Here is a 19,210-nt window from a genome sequence, read left to right as displayed (position 1 = left end):
CCCCAACACCCTCCCTCGGGAGCAGCACTTTGGACGGCCCTGAGACCCTGTGAGAGCTGAACTCAGAAGTATGTCCCAGCTGCACGGCGCCGGCTGAGGGCAGCGTGGTCTGTGGCTGCCGGGACAGCCTCTCCCACAGCGCGCTGCTGGACAGTGGGCACAGCTATGCCACCTGGGATGAGAGCTGCCTGAGGCCCAGCCTTCTCAGGAACCAGAGGCTGCCCAGAACAGAGACATATCCCAGAGGACACGAAAGACACTGGTGCTCCTGCCACCCCATGGTTATTTCCCTTTTAAAACTTTGAAACTCCAACACTCAGTAAATGACAGTGATCGTATGGTAGCCATGCACCTGCGCACAGATGGTACCACTTTTTGTCAGGAATTATTTCAGCAGGTCTCCTTCAGAGATGTGGTGGTTTGCTATCCAGGGGACTGCTTTCCTGAAATGACCCCACTAGTTGTATGTAAATCTCACTGCACAAGTGCAGAGGTCTGTATTTTTCATGCCTAATGGCAGAGTTACATATCCCTATGATTACTAAAACTTGCTTTTGCTACAGGCCTCTTCGCTCCACAAAACGTTTCTGCAGGTAACTCCTTCCACAACCAAATGTTTGTGTCTATGTGCACGAAGTGAACAGAGACCTTGTTTCCTCAACTACTCCAGCACCTATCAGCCAGGAGACAACACTGACCAGAATTAGTAAGACTTGGTCCTAAGGGAAATCTGTGTTTCTATCACAATAAAGAAGCAAGTATCATTCCAATCTAGCAGGCAGTAACCAGTAGCCAAGGTGTGGTGTGTACTAGCAGCCCCCTCCTTTCATTACAGCATGAGATAGACAAAATGTCCAGCAACAGCAACTACTCCTCTGGGAGTCCAAAATCCTTGCTTCACTTGTCAGGCATGCTGATGGAAAACCTCAGAGGCAAATGCTCAACATCTGAGCAGATCTGTAATCAAGTACAACAGCCCTCATAGGTTCAGGCATGCAATGTTTTGTTTTCCCTCAACTAGCAATAAAAAGGTTATGTTAAATTGTTGCTGTAAAATTATCATGTTGACTTTTAGCACCATTCAAATCCTACCTGGCAGATGAAGATTACACTGACAAGATTTCTGTCAGGTTGTTTTAGTGTAGAAGGTTTAAAACTTGTTCTGCAAGGCTATTAGAAAAAGTAAAATAAAATAAAAAACTACCTACAGTATATCATGATAAAGTCATTTTAACTATATAAATACTTTACAAAATCTGCTGTTTAAATAAATTGTGCTTTTTTAGAAGTTTTCCTGAAATTAGATGCTTCTGCCCAAACTTGGATAACTTGGCCTAGATCTTGGGCTGTTTCAGGGCGGTGAACAACAAATTTCACAGCCAAATTATATCCCCTGGTGCACAATGAAACAAATTGCCATTTACTCCGCCACTGCTTTCCTGTGAATAAAGAAAACTTTTCCAAAAGGCATGGATTTGTCCACACTTGAGATTGAGTCTGAAGATTCAGCCAAACAAGTCAGAGCAGTTTGGGTGGGAGTAGATGCGTTTATGAAATACGCTTCAGATTTGAGGCCACTAAGTGCTAACAGAATATCCATGTAAATTCCCTTAAAGGTGCCTAGTTGTATTAAGTTATTCATTTATCTATTCAGATAAGAAAATAAAAGGTTCATTCATCTTTAAAAAACAAAGTGCAACAGTCCTTTTCAGGACTTACTGCTGCAAACATGTACACTGACCCTACAAAACAATCATTGAGGTTTTGCCGTTGATTTCAATAGAAGTCAACTTCCACTCAAGTCAGTGAATACTGAAAACTCTCTTCCTTTGACTTTAAGCCTTGCATTATACTTGGTACACCCGTTCAGCATACTCAAACTCTGTAGCTCCTTAAATTTGAAGTGAAGTGGCTGAAGTCTTCCAAATATTCAAACTTCTGCTGCTTTCCTTAAAAGCATGGCTTTAAACTGATTCAGTTAAAGTTGTACAAACCTAATATGGACATTCTTACCAGGCTTTAAGTCTATTTTAGACTAACTTACAGTGGCTACTGATCAAATGAAAATTCATGAATACAGGGCATATTTAAGTCTAGCTAAGCATGGTCCACTGAGATTGATTTTTAAAGTATATATTTAAATAAGTTTAAAGCTCCAGTGGTGCAACTTGGAAATAAATAAACCTTACACCGTTGCATCTCTGTGAGCTTTATCTGAAAGGATTAGGGCTTCCAAAAAATCCTGATATAAGAAACATTTGTCAATCAGCAGAAAGGTATGGTTTTCTAAAAAGTATATTCAATCTACATTTTATCTTACAAGTATTAATATGGTTATTTGGAAAAGGCATATAAAAATTCCTGCTCTGACAGCAGGATATTAAATATTACCCTCAGGCTGCTCCACCTACACTGAATGTTGTTTTTCTAAAAATAGATTGCTGTTCTACCTGATTTGGTTTGTCAAGAAAAAAGCCAGTCACGCATCTATCTGAATGTTAAGAATGAGCATTTGTTTTCACAAGCACTAATGTCACAAATCCAAAACATGCTAACCAATTGATTTCAATGTCCTCAGCTGAGCACACAAAGCTGAAAACAAGGCAGGCAAATGGGATCACAGGAAAAACCCCAAATTATACCAGTGAAAATCTCTCATGCACCCATTTTAGGCTGGTGTTCCTATAGCAGACATAATCTACCAAAAAGTACAGTACATTTTAAAAAAAAAAAAAAAAAAAAGAAAAAAAAAAGAAAAAGAAAAAAAGGCAAGGATGAAATTCACCTTTGGTAGGGACAAAAGCAATTTTTCCAGCATGTCTTAACACCTCCTCGTATCGTATCTTATCATTCTGCCTCTGAACTGCTGTCAAAGGAAGGCCATCCACACGTTGAGCACAGCTGAAACTAGCAAGGGATCACATATTTAAATCAGGTCAAAGTCAGAGCCACAGTGAAGGGCTCTCCGCTGAGGAAAGGGCTCTTTAATCTCCATTTGAAATACTCATTATGAATCACCTGAAACAGCTAGGAATGGAAAGAAAAACAGTCAACTGGTCCAAAGACCAGAGAAACCTCAGACATGAAGGTGACCCTTGCTTTCAGAAGAATAAAAACGCAAATGAATCACAGCCATACTCAAAAACCCCAACCCAACCTGTCTTCACCCCTGGTTTCCCCTAGCCCCCCAAACCCTGGGCCTCTCCACAGCCCCTTTGTGCCTCAGCTCCCTCCTTCCCTGCACCCAGTCACCCCCAAACACCCATGGCCCCAGTCCCACCACACCACGGCCCCGTCCCACCCCACACCTTCAGGGGCTCTGTCAGCCCAGTTGCCTGTGCAGGGCAGGGGCAGCTGCCCTCGATGGGCTCCTGTGGCCCCGCATGCCAACGAAGGCCCGCAGCTTGGGCAGCAACAGGCACTGCAGAGCTGCTCGCTGGGAAGCCGAAGCTGGGTGCTGGCTGTCCCCCCATGCATAGGCAGCAGGTTCCAGGATCTAATATCGAGAGAACCTCTCAGACTCAGTTGTCTGCTTGGCTCAATAGCGTAAAGCTGTTAATATGCACTGCATTTGAATGTAACTGTCTATCTGAGTTTTGTCATACAGGAAGGATGCTAAAAACTGGTCAAGTTGTTTGCTTTGGGGACTTTTTGACAGGCTTAGATTATGCTAACAAACTTGAGAGACACTCTCTTTTGGAGATAAAAAGAAGAACGCACATTCATTTGGTCTATCCTGTTCCAAACCAGGTCTGCACTGGTTGATTTGGTTGCAAATTGTAAGCACGCGTCACTGAAACTGTCAATATAGGAAGTGCTTATCAATTCATATATGGCACAAATAATGGCAGTTCAATGTTCCTTTTGCTTCTGCTTAGAACAAACAACTTGCAGAACATTCTTGCACAACACACAAGTGTCAAAACAAGGTATTTCAGGTTTTACACACAATGCAAAGCTATGATATACTACAGTATTTAATGCACACCAATAGGAAAAGTTTCTAAAAAATACTCATGCAGTTTTTGTGCCACGGGTTAGGTAATGGCTATTTCGTAGAAATAGATCCAACTGGCTCCATTGGAGCAGCAGTATAAATATTCAAAATAGAAGTAATAATAGGCCCTGATGTGAAACTTCTCTCTTTTTTTTTTTTTTAAAAAACTTTTTCTTTCCCCTTCCCCAAATCTGTCCCTTCTGTCAGCAAGGAAACACTCTGCTTAGGAACAACTGCATCTTGCTACAAGAGCATAGCTGTGTGTTTGTGGGGTGGATTTTAGTGAAATGTACCACATTGTTGCTAACATTGTTTGATTTAAGGAAGTATTTAGGCATTTTAGTGGTTATTATTAATCTTCTCTACAACAACAAAAATAAGAAACAACAGCACAAAAAAATCCAGCAGGGAGGTACAGTGGGCTTCCTAATGCAAGAGGACTTCCAGCGGGCGTAGCTTCGAGAAGGCTCCTAAAACAACAGGCTGCATAGCTTGGCAAGTAGCAACACAATTGTTTTCCAGAATGAAAAATGATGACGCAGGCATGTCATTGACTCTCTCTGCTGCCTGTCCCTGGACCCTTCCTTCTTCTTGCCAGGGATCCACAAGCACACTTTGTTCACCAAGGCCAGCGGTACACAGCTTTTTCCACTGGATTTCTTTGACATACACAGTGCAACAGCTGCCAGTGCCTCCACACATTTAGAGTAACAAAGAGAGAAAATCAGGTGCTGAACTGAATGGAAACCACAAGGTGTAAATACTTTGATTTACAACATTTTGTCCAATGAAAATTGAACTGAAAAAATCACTTCCAAAAGTGCAAATGAAATAAAAATTGGCTTTCTGTCTGTGAATAGGGCTCCTTTTTTTTTTTTGTTTTTGTTTTAAGTTGGAGTGGCTTTTTTCCCCCTGTTATAGTTTAGGGTTTGGTGTTTTGGTGTTTCTTTTTTTTTTTACGTAGGGTTTGCTGTGCCATTACTACCAATATTTGCCACTGTTTGTACCATAGACAAAAACATTCACCTAGCTGGTAGTATCTTAATACATTTTGTAGTAGAACATATACAAGAAAGAGGAAAAAACATACCAAATGAATCAGAAGTGATCAGTGCTTAAAGTAAATACAAGAGCCAGCACTGGCAAGAATCCACAGTATCAATACATACAAATGAAGCTGTGATGGTCTTTCTCATGGGGTGGAATCTGCCTGCATATTAATACAGAATTATACAAAATCTAGCAGGGATATTGGAACAATGAATAGCTAAACTTTCACAATAACTTAAGATCTGTGAGCGAGTCTGCATTGAAGATATTCCACATTTTAAGAAGTGCCATCTCTCTCTGTGTCTTCCTCCCTCCCAAAGGAGGGATGATGAATCCACATGATCTGTTATCAGGTAAGTTCAACTGCTTAAGAAGACAAATATCTGGCCAGGCCCAGTGTATTCTTTAAAGAGTGGCAAATTATGACTTCAGTAACTACGTCTGTGCAAAATATGCCTCTTTCCTTTTAAAGAAACCAGTGTCTGTAACTCATTTAGAAAAGTTCTGACACATACTTATATCCTTCTCAGAACAAATAAGAGCTATTGAATCCCCCCAGAAACAAGAAATCTGATGAAGCAGAGAAAGTTCTGACCTTCCTTTTCCACGTTCAGATCCTTAAAAACCAGAACACCTCCTTGGTAGCCCTCCTGGGCTGGCAGTCAAACTATTGCTTGGAAATTCCATAAACACCCTAGTAATACAACTCCAACATTAGCAGTAGAACGGTAGCAGTGTTTACCCCTTGAATCCACGTTTACCTTGCGTTCCTCATCACACCTGTACAAGGTTCATTATTTATGGTAAAAAGTCACTGTCTGTTGCCTTGACAATCTTCTTTTAATATGCAGTAAATTCACTCATGTGCCGAGTACCTTGAATTGTATTCCCATATTACACTGCCCTGTGACCTTTGGATCATTACCGGAGACCCAGGTCTCAGAAGGAGAAGCTGCAAGAGAGGATGTTGATCTCTGGCAATTAAAAAAACAAAAACAAAAACCAAACCCCAAACAAGGAACAAAGCAAAACAAACACCACCCCCCAAACCCCACCAGAACAAAACCAAACCAAAATAAACAAACAAAAAAATCAACAAAAAAAAGCCAAACAACAAAAAATCCCATGATTGTCCTTGAAAATCAGCCCCTGTACGATGTACCCTCTTCTGCATTGTTGCAATAGTCTTAAGTCATAAATTAGATTAGTCTTCCATCAAATAACTTAAAAAAAGGAGGAATTGTAGCAGACCAGTTTTGCCTGGCTTGACGCCAGTTAGCAGCCAGTTCATCTAGAGTCCCAGTCACACTGTTCAAAAACTGAGCTAGGAAATCACAAGAATGTTGAAAAAAATAATCTTCACATCAATGCAGGATTTTTCCAGGTTGTGGGGGATCAGGGAGAGGGCACACCTAGATGGGGCCACGGGTCCTATGAACAGTGAACAGGATATACGTCACGACTTGGAGGCGCACCGCATTCAGGAGATGCCAGCCGTGGCTTGTATTGCACAGGTAAGAAGGAAGTTCCTCCCGACAGTCTGCCACCTGCATTAGTGATCTCTGCACATTGGCAAGTTCACAAAAGTGAAAACATTGAATTCTGTCATGATGGAGAAACATAGGAAGATGCCGTAAAGGGAAAGGCACACGCACCCTAGCTTCTTATCCAGTTTCCATTTGTTCATGTGGACACCAAAAACCTACAATAAACACAGAGTAAGCCACCACAGCAGGAACATTTCAAATAAAGAGGTAAATCCCTTTCTCAATTACAGGAGCATGATGATGCCTGTCCCTTTACTGATCATGGTCAGCTGGAAGCAATCACAATGCAAGTACTGCAACAAGTGAGCTGAAAAACACAGCTGAAGTAAATCAAAGTAGCCCCCCCCACACAGTCATTGAAGCCACACTGACTTACATCACCTTGAGTCCTGGTACAAGGGCCTTAAGTTTCCGCAATGAATTTAATTTTGGCAAGAACAATCCCATTTAATTCAATCAGAAACACTTCCAAAGGCCAGATTCCTTTTTCTTCACTCAGAATGCTTCATGTGCCCCTCTGCATCTCAATCTAGAGACACACAGTCTAAGGCTGTGCTTGACTTTGCTTAGTTTGCTCCCACACAAACCTCTTGTGAGACTAAAGTTTTGAGTACGTGGGAATTGCGTTGGTGTGCAGTGCACAGGAGGACTCCCCATAGCCGCTGGTCTCAGGATTTAGAAGATGTCACATAAATCCTCTTCTGTCTATCATTTCTGGTCTGCTATGCTGGACTTGGACAGGTCAGGGAATGTGGGTCACTGATTTCAATAAAAACATTGTCATGTGCAGGCACTATTCGTTCTGGTCTGTGTTTTATTTCAGAAGGTTCCTACAGAGGGCCAAAGCAAACTGTACAGCATTTTGTCTACCTGTCCAACAGGAAAATGGATCTTTTCATATATCAAAGGATCTGCTTCAACTCTAGCATGAAAAGTAACTAATGATTACTAATAGCTCTCCCAGACTCCTCCCATGAAAAATATACAAGTAGGAGAGCCGTCTTGTGACAGCAGTAGCTTCTGTAAACTGCCAGATTAAGGTCTTGGGAAAGTTTACTATAGGAGTGACCATTCCTATCCCTTAACAACAGACTTCACAACCACTGTTACAGCTGGAAGTGAGAAAGGAACAGGTGAAGAAAATGTCTATAAAAATCACTCTTTTGGAAATTAAGAACAAAAGACTATATACATACTGTGACAAAAACAGATGCCAGCAGGAGACCAACAGAATAGATAAGTCCTCTGCTGTTTAACCGAATCTGTAAAAGAAGGAAGTTTATAAAACCATGTCACAATTTCAAGCAACAATATTTCTCTGCTGATAATTCTGTAATCCTAAACTGCAGAGTTGCTAAGCACCAGCTTGCAAGCCATAAATGCCAAGTCAGACCATTACATCACAGACTATTTTGCCTTCTCCCTCTTGCCAAAGGAGGAGGGGTATTACTAGAGTCCTTAGGACCTGCCTGCATTTCAAACTGTTCCACTCCCACATGGGCTTTGTCATCCCTTATACTGTTGTATCATGAAATTTTCTTTTTGGCAATTAACTCCTATGTGAGTCCTTTAAGAACGGATGGGGGAAAGAAAATTTTGCAGTCACCAATTAATGCTTCACAGTGGGGGAAAATGAACAATGACACACACAAACACATAATTTCTTCCCTACTCTTACTCATCTCAGTGAAGGAAACAAGTCAGTTACCCTACAGCTGCTGAAAATCATCAATATCAATGCATCACAGCACACTAGCACAGGATGAACATTATTTAGCACTGAAGCAAATAAGGCAAAGAGATGACTTATTGCCTGCAGGGCTGTGCAGAGATATCAGCACTATGGTACGCAGGCGCATCACAGGCTCTGATGTAGCCATCTCCATGGCAGAGCCACAATTACTTACACTGTGTAAGTGGAAACCTGAGATACAGATCCTCAAAGCTGGGGAGCTACTTAATTGCTATTTTTAGAGGCTTTGGAGTCTAACCAAAGCCACTCATCTGCATCTTTAAGACCTAAATACATTTAAAAACATGATTTTATGTGACATAAACCTAAAGCTACATAGGAAGGCTACAAGGAGTAGAGCCACCTCCCTAGTCCTGTTCCTCAGCTAGGCTTGCACTTCTCCTCAGCTTCCCATTCTTCTCTTGGGGAGCTAAATCATTGTCCCTTTGGGCATTTTCATATGATGTTCTCAAACAGTATCAGCTGCAGTATTGTCAAGGGAGCACTCAGGTGGAGTCCCTCAAGGCATTTCTGCAGAGGCTACTGTGTGAGGGAGACTTCTTCCTAGGGAAGGCTGGCTTCTCCAGGGAAGCAACAGGGCAGCTGGAAGCTGTGGGGTGGGTGCCTGAATTGTAAATCTTTAGATCACCTAATATCAATTATTATCTTAGGGCCACTATAAGGTAACACAGCCCACTGTATTCCTCCCTGTACCTTCTGTGCAATGAAGGCCTACGTGAAGCTGAGTTTCAACTGACAGTCACCAAACCCAATTACTATTTAAAGTAGTAACCAACTATTTAAGTTTCCTGGCAGAGATCAATCTTAGCAAGAAATGATGTACAAGTACTTTTCAAGGATGCTTTAGAAAAGGACATCGCTATTATTTGTCTAGTAGACTTTGATTTTGTGCAGCGCAGGTGTACTTTCAGTCATACCACTCTGCTGCTGAGGTCAAATAGCAAAACTAAATGCAGCCATCTTCCTAAAATGGGCTGGAACCCAATTCTTAATTGCACAGCTTGTTCTATGTTTGTATACAAAGAAAAGGAAAAGCAAAAGCATTAGTCCATTCCTGCAAATGATCTGTAGACAAGAAAATAGATCCCAGAATAAAAGTTCATCCACCTCAAACAACAAATTTTTTTTTCTAACAGCTGGATTTATTTCTTGTTTTTTAAACTGTTTTTAGTCCAATAAACAATTCAAACTAAACGTCTACGCTGTATTACTTTCTCCTGTCAACAGAGAAAATAATGGTACATAGTTCATCACTGGCCACTTTTCAGTGCTCGCATCCTTCCAGTTAGACTATAAAGAAACCCATTTGCAAGAGAAGTGGGTATTGCTCATTTGCTGCTAAGCAGCACTACAATTTCATGAACGCAAGACTGCTGAGGCACTTGTCTAATTTTGCGTCATGGTCAGTAAAAACTTCTCACCCAAATACTGCTCCCAGATTCAGAGTAATGATTTAGCTTCATTCCCCAAGGAAAACTGAGGGAAAAGTCCGACTGCCGGAGAGATGGAAGCGAGTATCGGTTCTGACATTTTGCAAACCTGAGTGTGCAATGAGCTCCATACACCCAGGATCCTCTGTGCAAATCCATGTTGGAGACACGGTCAAGCATGCTGCAAAAAGACAGTCCTGGAAGAATTTCTCTCTTCGCTTGTCATGCTCAAGATTCAGCAGGACAACGCATTGCTGTACTTCTAATAAATCGTAATAAGCATGAATAGGTCTTGCACAGCTACTACACACTGGAATTGTTATAGCATTTGCACTCATAAGCGTCCCACCTATTTGCAGACCTCTGTTGCTGCCTGAGACCTTCTGTTATCTTCGTGTATGTTAAAATATTGGCTTACACAAATGGCACATTTTCCTTCTTTACTGATTTTTGCCATCATAAAAAGGGCTACAGCCATGATAATAATTTGTTCTTAAAGATATTACAGGACTTCTTCTAAGACATAAGTTGTAAGTGTATATATGTACAGTGGGACCATTGTATTCCTATGGCCACTACATGTAAAATACAATATTCTCACTAGACTGACTGTCCCAAGAAATGAAGGATTTGGATTGCTTCAGAGTGTGAAGGCCAATTTTGGGATTGTCTGCATAACTGAAAGTGAAAAATGTAAAGATCACACTGTTAATGTAAACTGCAGGTTGTAAGTGACAGACAGGAGGAAGTGTATTTTTGCAGCTATGGAAGCAGTCTTTAAGGCAACTGCAGCTTCCATCACCAGTCCCAAGCCAACCTCAAAGTCTTGCTGAAACAAGAGCTACTCTTGGGATGAGAGACAATGTCAGGTTCTGACCCAGAAGACCTTTCCCTTTGATACTCTCCAGTGTATTTCCTGTTACACTAAGGAGCCAGGACAAGCTAATCTGGGGGTTTTGTGCACACATTACTGCTGCCTTTAGAGACAGACCGGTCCACTGCGCTTCGTTCACTCCCGTGCATCCACTCCTCTTCTCCTGCTTTCACTAATCTGAATGGTCCATACATGACAGCTAACCTGGATTTCCATTTTAACTATTCTAAAACACAAAACAATTCAAAACTAACTTTGTGTAACTAAAATACGAATTTAAAGCCACCTTCTCTGCTACCCAAAACAAGCAGCAGCTAGCTAGGAAAGACAGATACTATTTAACAATACATTCCCCTCTGGATTTTGATCAGGAATTCTGTTTGACCAATGCCAACATCTGTAAAAACTGCCAGCATGAAATACATCAATTGGAAATGAATCCACAGGAAAAGGAAGCAAATGAAGCAGCTGGAATTATTTTAGCATGCAAAATGTCTGAATTCAACCTGAAGTGCAGACACTGCTTCTCAGTTACATCATTAGCTTCCATAAAACCAGCCGACACTTGGAAAGAACACCATTCCAAAGGCCTCTGTGTCTAATTTGCTGAGGACAGTGCTTCCAAAGAGAGTTGTTTGGGGCTGCTTTCTTTGGACTATCTGCAAGGCTCCTCTTTGGAGGTCATTCAGGGGAATAAAAGTCGCTATTAAGGATTATTCAAAAGTAGAAAGTGTATGGTTATTATTTATGACAGCTTTATGAATGTAAAAGTAACACGTCATGCTGATCCCACATGGGCAAAGCAAACATGGCATCCCCTTCAGCAGCATGAGCACGAGTTTTCCCTTGCAGTGCTATTGCACAGAAACACTTGAATTTCACTCCAGGTTAGCAGTTCTCAACTTGGGCTTATTTAGCAATGCTTGTGGCCAGGGATCTAGCCCAGGTCCCACTGTTGAGCAAAGCAATTAGCTATTAATTAACCTAAATAACAAGAACTTTCCTTTACGAGCTTGACTATTCCCACAGAAAGAAAGGATTTCCTGGGAGGGGTGAAAGGGTGTTTTCTAGTGCAGTGTTTACTTTCCAGTGCTTTTTTCTCTGCAAAAAATTGGACCATTTATTAGGGTCATCATCTAATACTTCACTCTGCCATGGGACAGCAAGATTAAAACCCTTCCATGTACACAGCAAAGGGTCGTTTCCTTGGGTGAGCAAATACTAGCTGTGGAATGCACTTTGTCAGGAAGCTCATTTGGCTGAACTGCATACATATCACAGCTGGACTTATTTGAATAAAAAGTGCAACTCTTGGGTAAAAGACCTTGTTGGGGAGCTCAAAGCACTACAAAAGTGGTGTAGAATTCCAGATGTTTCCACTGTGGCTCAAGAGTTGATGCATGCATGCCATGGAGCAGGCAGAAAAGGGACAGAAAAGGACAAAGATGACAGGTGAGAAGGGTTGTAAAACAATAAAAACTGAATGAAAAACAACAGAAAGACAGATGGAATAAACTGACATTGATGTAAGCCTGTCCCCAAAGCAGATCTGCCCTGGGATGGCTGCGAGATGGATTACCATAGATGGGTGCTGGGTGTAATTCCAGACATACTGGACTTGCGGTATACATGCTGTAGAGTAACTCTATGTGCATGCAAATAGTCCAATTAATTTGGCTTGCTGCTTATGCACAGAGCAGCTCTGCATGGTGTGTGCAGGGAGTCCAGCTGCGAATGATGCACTGCTTTTCTGGCAAACACAGCAAGTCTGACCTCACTAGGCTTTCACACATGTGGAGAATGGCGTACGTTCACGGATTGTGCCCAGGGTCTCTGGGTTATTTGAGACAGCCCTGGAGCAAGCTGATTTACACCAGTAAGAAATGTCCCTCACTGTAGATGTAACTCCTGTTTAAGCCTGTTGCCCAGATACCTCTTACTGTAAAGGTTTCTTGGACTAATACAGTGCTTTGAGTTTCTTGCAGACTTCATAGCTCACATTGAGAAGAGAACCGAAAACTGTCTGGATTTGTTCAGGTCCAAAATGCAATGGTAGTCTGGTCTTTGAGGGATGTTTTTTGCTAAATATTCTCACTCCAATAAAGAAAGGTCTCCTTGGAGCTAGATAAAAATCACTGCCACACATTTGGTGGGGCTGCAGCCTGAGGATTTGGAGAGATGTTCTTCAGTAAACCTTGCACTAGTAGTATAAGGAGTTGCAAGTGTCAGATCATCCAGCATTACTTTCCTAACACACAGGTCACATTAGAGCACTCCCCATTTACCACAGCTGAGAGAAGTAGGCTTGAGCCAATAGCCCACATTGTCTGGGGTATAAGCACGTATTCCCTTCTATCAAATCTGCTAGAGGGCACTGAGGTATTTAATTCTTGCATCAAGAGTAACCAGAGGACCGCTGCCATAGGTCTTGGCTAGCCAATGCCTAGCTCTGGAAATGGTTCTCTGAAAATACAATGGAAACCCCCAAACATTAAAGAAAACAAGAACATTTAATTCTAGCAAACACTGCTATTATTTATTTATCACCAACAAAGAGAGCATATGGTTTCAGAGGAGACAGGTTCAGATTTGCTCTAAGGCTCTGCAACTGTGCACCATATTGCACTAATTGGTGCACAGCAGGGGTTGCTCATCAGAACAAAAAGCCAGGTATAACAACTTCCTACTGTTTTATCCTACCTGCTAATGCTAAAGGTTGTCCTACAATCCCCTCCTGTTACTCTAAATCACAGCCGTTCTGTCCACAGCAATGGCGAATCACAAAAGCCACACAAGTAGGTGTGCTGCTTTTTTTAACCTTCCTTCCAGCTCTAGTAGCCCTTCAACATTTTTCTAATCTAATGCCCACCTATCTGTCTCAAAAAGTAATCATATAGAACCATGAATTGTTTTATACAGTATTGCTCAGTGGTTCTGAGACAGTTAAATCTGAACTAGGCTAAATAGCCACTGTTCACTTATTTCTTGTTTCTCTCATTTTAGTTCTCCACTTGCCTAAAGGATCCTTTCTTCTTCTGCATTTGATTTTGGACTACCTGCTGCTGTTTCACAAATTTCCCATAAGTCTACAGCTCTGGAAATACAGTTTTAACTGAGGAATGTTCCCACCTCTCTGATTATCACTGTAGCCTGCCCTATTTCTTACTGTGACTTCTAACTGTGAGTACAGGAGCTCAGAAGATTCTAAAATTTAGTACAAAAGTTTAAGAAAAATGTGTCCTTGACCTGTCAAATTAGGGTAGAAATCAGTAAAGCAGCCTCTCACAAGACAAGTGGCATTTCCTGCAAGAGGCAATGGAACAGGTTTTCTCAGGGTATGTGACGATGTATAAGTTCAGGGAAAACAAGGCTAGCAAAACATTCAAAACTCACAGGAGGATATAATTTCAGTTTTTAGCAGAGCAGAAAAAGGGCCTCAGTTCATTTAAGAATAGGAAATGCTTCTTCCCCAGGAGAGAACTGTCTGCAGATGAAGCACTCCCTCATACTGCAATGAGGAAAAACCAACATTCCCAAACTCTCCTTTGAGGTTTGCCTTGTACCTAGCAGCTAAAGCGAGCCGTAACAATGCGCTGTTTCAACTGATCACACGTGAAAGGTTTGCAAGTTCAAAATCTACTCTGAATTTGAACAGAGGCTATCTCCCTGCTTCTTGTGTAGCAAAAACAAAGGTGCTACAGCTCCAGCTATTCCCAAGCAGCTCCTGCAAGCAATAAATAACCGAGGCTGAAACTAAACAGCAGAGGGAAAAACAATGGAAATAAAATAAAAGCCATTCCATTCTTAGTTCTTTTCTGGCAATTACTGAAGGGAAAAACAAGGAGCTATTGCCAAAACCCAAACTGGTTTTACTCCAGGGTCCAAATATTAGAGAAATTACCTCATTCAGGAATATTAGGAGGACTTTGCTGTGTTTCCAGACCCTTGGCTGAAAAGGCTGCAGGTCGTCTGTCTGTCTGGGGATCCTTCTCCTGCAGTGTCCCTGCCTGGCAGTGGAAATTCAGTGTAAAACCTGGATTCCTCAGGTCTTGCTATGAGACAGCGGTCTGAACAAACTGGAACTTCAGACATGTGCTGCATTCCTGTGTGTTTCAATGGAATTTCCTTCCTGGACCTTTTTTGAGACTCCTAAGAAAACATCCTTGGTCTGCTCTGTATCACACAATTCACTTTGCAGAGGGTACATACCCTGGAGTATGCAACATGGATTGCTGCACAAAGACACTCAAGGTATTAAGCAAGAAATGCACAGGTTAGGAGCTTTGGAAGAGACCAGACACTTTTGTTCTACTACAGCATAATCAGCCCAGTCTCCCTGTCATGAAACCAGGGAGCAAATGCACTCAATATATGCAAATTATTCCAGGAAGCTGGAGGGACTAGTTGGTAGCTTCGGCATGCACCTGCTGCTATGCCCATCCGCAGGTTTTTGGGATCAGCCAATAAATTAATCCATTAAATACCTGCCAAGGTGCATACTGCTGCTGCAGTGATACCAGCACATCATGCTGCAGATGCTAACGTGGCAGCTGGAAAGAGTCTGGTACCCCAGAGCAGGAGGAGGAGTAACATCTACAGAAGTGAAGGGTGATGCTGTGGGAAGCAGGGACCCCTGCAGACACTCAGAGTTACCATCCTGTTGCTATCCTAGACCTTAAAGTTTGCCCCGATGACTGACAGATCCATCGAACCTACCCTCCCTCTTCCCTCAGAGGATTTAGGGTGGTCTATATGTAGGCACATGGGCCAGAATGGGGCAGGGAACAGATACACAGATGTTGGCTGTGAAGAGGTGAAGGCCTGCTTTCTCCTAATGCCATAAGATTCATCATAGTGCCTTGGAATTAAAACAATGAATAGCAAGCTGGTCCATGAGTAGCGAAGCAGTGATGCTTGCTGTCTCGATGTTTGTTTCCTGAGTGTCTGCTTCCCTCTGGATTCTCTGATGTCTAACAAGGCTTGCGCTGGTGTTACTCCTTCTCTTTCTAGCTGCCTGTTTTTGCATGAAAGGAATGCAATGTCTCTAAGACTTCTAATGTACTGTCAAATTTTGCTGAAACTAGCTGAAGCTACCAGGCAGAGGACTGATGGATTATACTCCCAAATGCTGATGTTAATAAATTAACATGGCTGTTTATCCTTAGGCTAAAATTCCTGTTCTCTAAAATACTCCCGGCTGACGTCTGGTCTACAGCTTCACATCCAAAAAAAAGATTCCAGAGGGAAGCAATTGGATGGAAGACATGGAGCAAATGTCCTTCCTCTCTGGATATGCCAGGGCCACTGCGAAGGATGACTACAGAGGATTATAGAGTCAGCAACATGTCAAGGACTCAGAGCAGGAAGAGATGAGAAACTACTCATTTAAAGGTCCCTCTAGGTCCAGAGGAATGCTGCTTTTTCTCCAAAAGTCCTGCTGGCATGCTAGATTAGCTATGGTTGATAACAAAAGGCCAGAGCTGCAGGAGGAAGGTGGCCAAGTGATCTCTGAGTGGTGGAGATGGAAGCTCAGAGGAAGGCAGAGTTAGTGTCTGGACATAAAGGGGTGTCCAGAAATAACAAGGATTCTTAAAATAATAAACATATAGTTGCTAGAAACTAGACATTGTAGAAACAGAAGGGATCTGAGGTGGAAGCTGTTTGATACTGACTACATCTGCCTTTTTAAGGGAAAAGCATCAGTGGCTTGCCCCAAACCAAGAATTGTGGGACTGACGACTGAGTTGAAGGCAAAGGAAGACCCTTTCTTCTCTGCACCAACACTAACATTTTCCTGGAGAAGCATGAGATGGAGCATTCTCTGGCTTGGGTTTGCCTGACTCAAGTCAGCACTGGAAGGAAAAGAATAAAAATCCAGTATTGCACATTGATGATCACACTGATACAGACCTGGTTCGTGGTAACATACACAGGTGAGACAGGGTGAACGATATTGGAGATCAGTGCCCTGGAGCTTACAGTGGTTTTGCAAATCGCTGCCTGGTGTTCCAGCTTCCTACATCGCATCGTGTAGGTACAGCCCCCCTGTTCAGGCTGGGGCTGTGACTGCCCTGCAGTCTCCACTTGTGGTGTACCTATGTCTTTAAATGTTTCATTTAAAGTAGGAAAACAGAAGAAGAGGAACTTCCTTCTCTAAAACAGGTGACATGTGCTTCTAAGATGCAGCCTGAGAAGCCAAAGATGGTTTTCCATTCCTTTCTTGTAACAAGAAAGGAAGACTAAAATAAATAATAAGCTGAAACATCCATTGACAATGGGCCTGGGAAAGGGGCAGCCAGAAGTGGGAGAGGCACTTAATCAAAATGATTGCAATTTAGCAACCCAGCACCAGGATGTATCTCAAGAGATTCAGTCTATTTCCAGTTTTGCCACTCACCTACTGTGTGACCACCAGCAAGTCCATTAATCTCTCTTTGACAGGTTCCCCCTTGCTCTTTTCCTGTCTTATCTATTAGATCACGAGCTGTATTTTTCCCCCTCAGGCACTATCTCATAGAGTGAACTTGTTTAAACAAGAAGTGCTGATTCTGCATGGGGCCTTTTGTGGTTGCTGCTAGGCATATGACAAAACCAGGCAGTAACCGGGACCTTGTGGGACAACACTTCCAATATATCGATGTCTCACAATCAGCCACAACCCTGCAGGATGCATCTCATCCAAAGCTCTCTGCTTACCTTGAATTAAAATGCACCATCTGTAAAATGGGCTCTGAAACACCCACCTGCCCTTTGGGAGTTTAAGGAAGGCTCAAACACAAGCTCATCCTACAAAGGGTGCTACAGCAGTTGAAAGCACCATTAGCAGTGAGACTGCTCTTCACATTCAGAATGAAACCCCATAAATCTGCTTCTTGTTGGGAGCAGCTGCTTGGCTGGTTAGTGTGTGAAGCCACTTTACCGCATGTGGCTGAGAAAGTTCAGAATGCACAGAGTCACGGGGCACCACGCTGCCACATGCATGTGCACACCGCAGCATGGAGGCAGACAAAAGGAAAGAAAAAGGGAGCAGAACCTCTTCTCCATTTCTGCACTGTAACATGTCAGAACTCTACACAGCATTAACAGGGAACAAAATTTGGCCACAGGGGATTCTGAGTCAGGCAGCCTGGAAGAAGAGATACATAGGGATTTTACAGAGTAGGATATTAGAGAAATACCATACTCTGGAAAAAGCCCCGAGTGTTTAGACTTCCAGAAAAATAAGGCTGGAGGGGGCTTCTAGGAGGCTCTTTTCCATTAAAGCTGAACTTTCACATCACAGTCTACTTTTTTTGGCTTCCACAAAAGCTATTACTGCCTTAACAGCTTGTTTATTAAAATGCATTTACTCTCTACTTTCAGCAAAAGCTTAACTTTGCACAGTCCTCTTATACTAAACATTCCAGAAGGCAATCATAGTTTTGGATGGCTATGCAAAAGTAATCATGATCAAGCAAGCACTTTTTGTCTTTTACAAATCTCTCCTTTGCTTTGTACATACTACAGGGGCATCACGATGGCTTTGACAAGTTCCTCTTTTGGAGGAGATGCTACAAAGACAAATCTGGATCCTGCCAAATACCAAAGGAGTAAGTACTAAATCATTACTATTAGCTCAGAAGTTACCCAGTGCTTCTGACTCACAGCCAAATTTAGCAGAGAAGCAGGTTGGCCTGAGCCTGTGAACTCCCACCCAGTGATCAGGGATTGCTCGTACAAGTAGCCCAAGGCTCAGCCCTATGGACCTCAGTGAGCAGAAGCTCCCCATCTTCTGCCCCTGCTGACCACAGTGCCAGGCACATCGGCAGGGCTGCCTGAATAATGAACAGCACCTTGCAGGTCTTAATGCTGTCACCAGGCTACACCTGACCCAGCTAACTCCAGCCTATTCTGGCAACTTAGTAATACTTAAATAATTTAACTACTAACTACTGATAACTGGAGAGGGGTGGAGGGTCGGCTCATATTGTTTTAATGTCCAATTATCCAAGGATTTGGAGAGAAATCCAGGAACTGCAAGTAAAAACTGAGGAAACTCTCTTTGCTAAATGTGGGGCTGTTTCCAAGACTGCCTTTTCTAACCATGTGATCACACTGTACAATGAACATTTTGGGTGTGCAAAACAGTAGTGACATTGTTATGTCTCCATGAAAGCTGGCTTCTTCTGTTCAGCCACTTGTTTTCATCCTTCTCTGCAAAAATATAGATGAGCTACAGATAAGCTGCTCATTAAAGAAAGGGATTTTATTCCTACAGCATTGCTTGCTTTTGTCACTTCTATATTCAAGAAGAAGGAAGATCCAAGGAACTGCACAGTCTGGTCAACCTGACCTTGATCCCTGGGAAGGTGATGGAGCAAACAAACTTGGGAACCACTTCAAAACATACAAAGGACAAGAAGGTGATTGCAAATAGACATATAGATTTATGAAAGGGAAATCATGTTTACCCAGCCTGATAGCCTTCTATGATGAGGTGGACTCGCTGGGCAAGAGGAGAGCAACAGATATTGTTTATGTTGACTTCAGAAAGGCTTTTGACAATGTCTCTCAAACATC

At 42.4% G+C, this 19,210-nt stretch overlaps 1 protein-coding gene across 3 annotated transcripts in view; it reads right to left on the bottom strand.

Moving 5' to 3' along the window:
- Positions 1-19,210, bottom strand: part of LOC142055585 (sodium/potassium/calcium exchanger 3-like) — a 273,389-nt gene that overhangs the window by 98,429 nt on the left and 155,750 nt on the right. Inside the window, exons 16-17 of one of the 3 annotated variants that reach the window (XM_075089713.1) lie at positions 7,791-7,856; positions 4,138-6,749 (exon numbers count right to left, since the gene is read on the bottom strand). The exons of the other annotated variants lie outside the window; for them this stretch is intronic. Coding sequence (XP_074945814.1) covers positions 6,600-6,749; positions 7,791-7,856 — 216 coding nt within the window. The 3' untranslated portion in view covers positions 4,138-6,599. Of the gene's footprint in view, positions 1-4,137; positions 6,750-7,790; positions 7,857-19,210 lie in introns of those variants that run through there. 3 annotated transcript variants of the gene reach the window in all.

This window comes from Phalacrocorax aristotelis, chromosome 3 (assembly GCF_949628215.1).
Source record: "Phalacrocorax aristotelis chromosome 3, bGulAri2.1, whole genome shotgun sequence".
Classification (NCBI taxonomy): Eukaryota; Metazoa; Chordata; class Aves; order Suliformes; family Phalacrocoracidae; genus Phalacrocorax; species Phalacrocorax aristotelis.
Note: the sequence above shows the minus strand (reverse complement) of the source record. Positions and strands in the feature narration are given on the sequence as shown.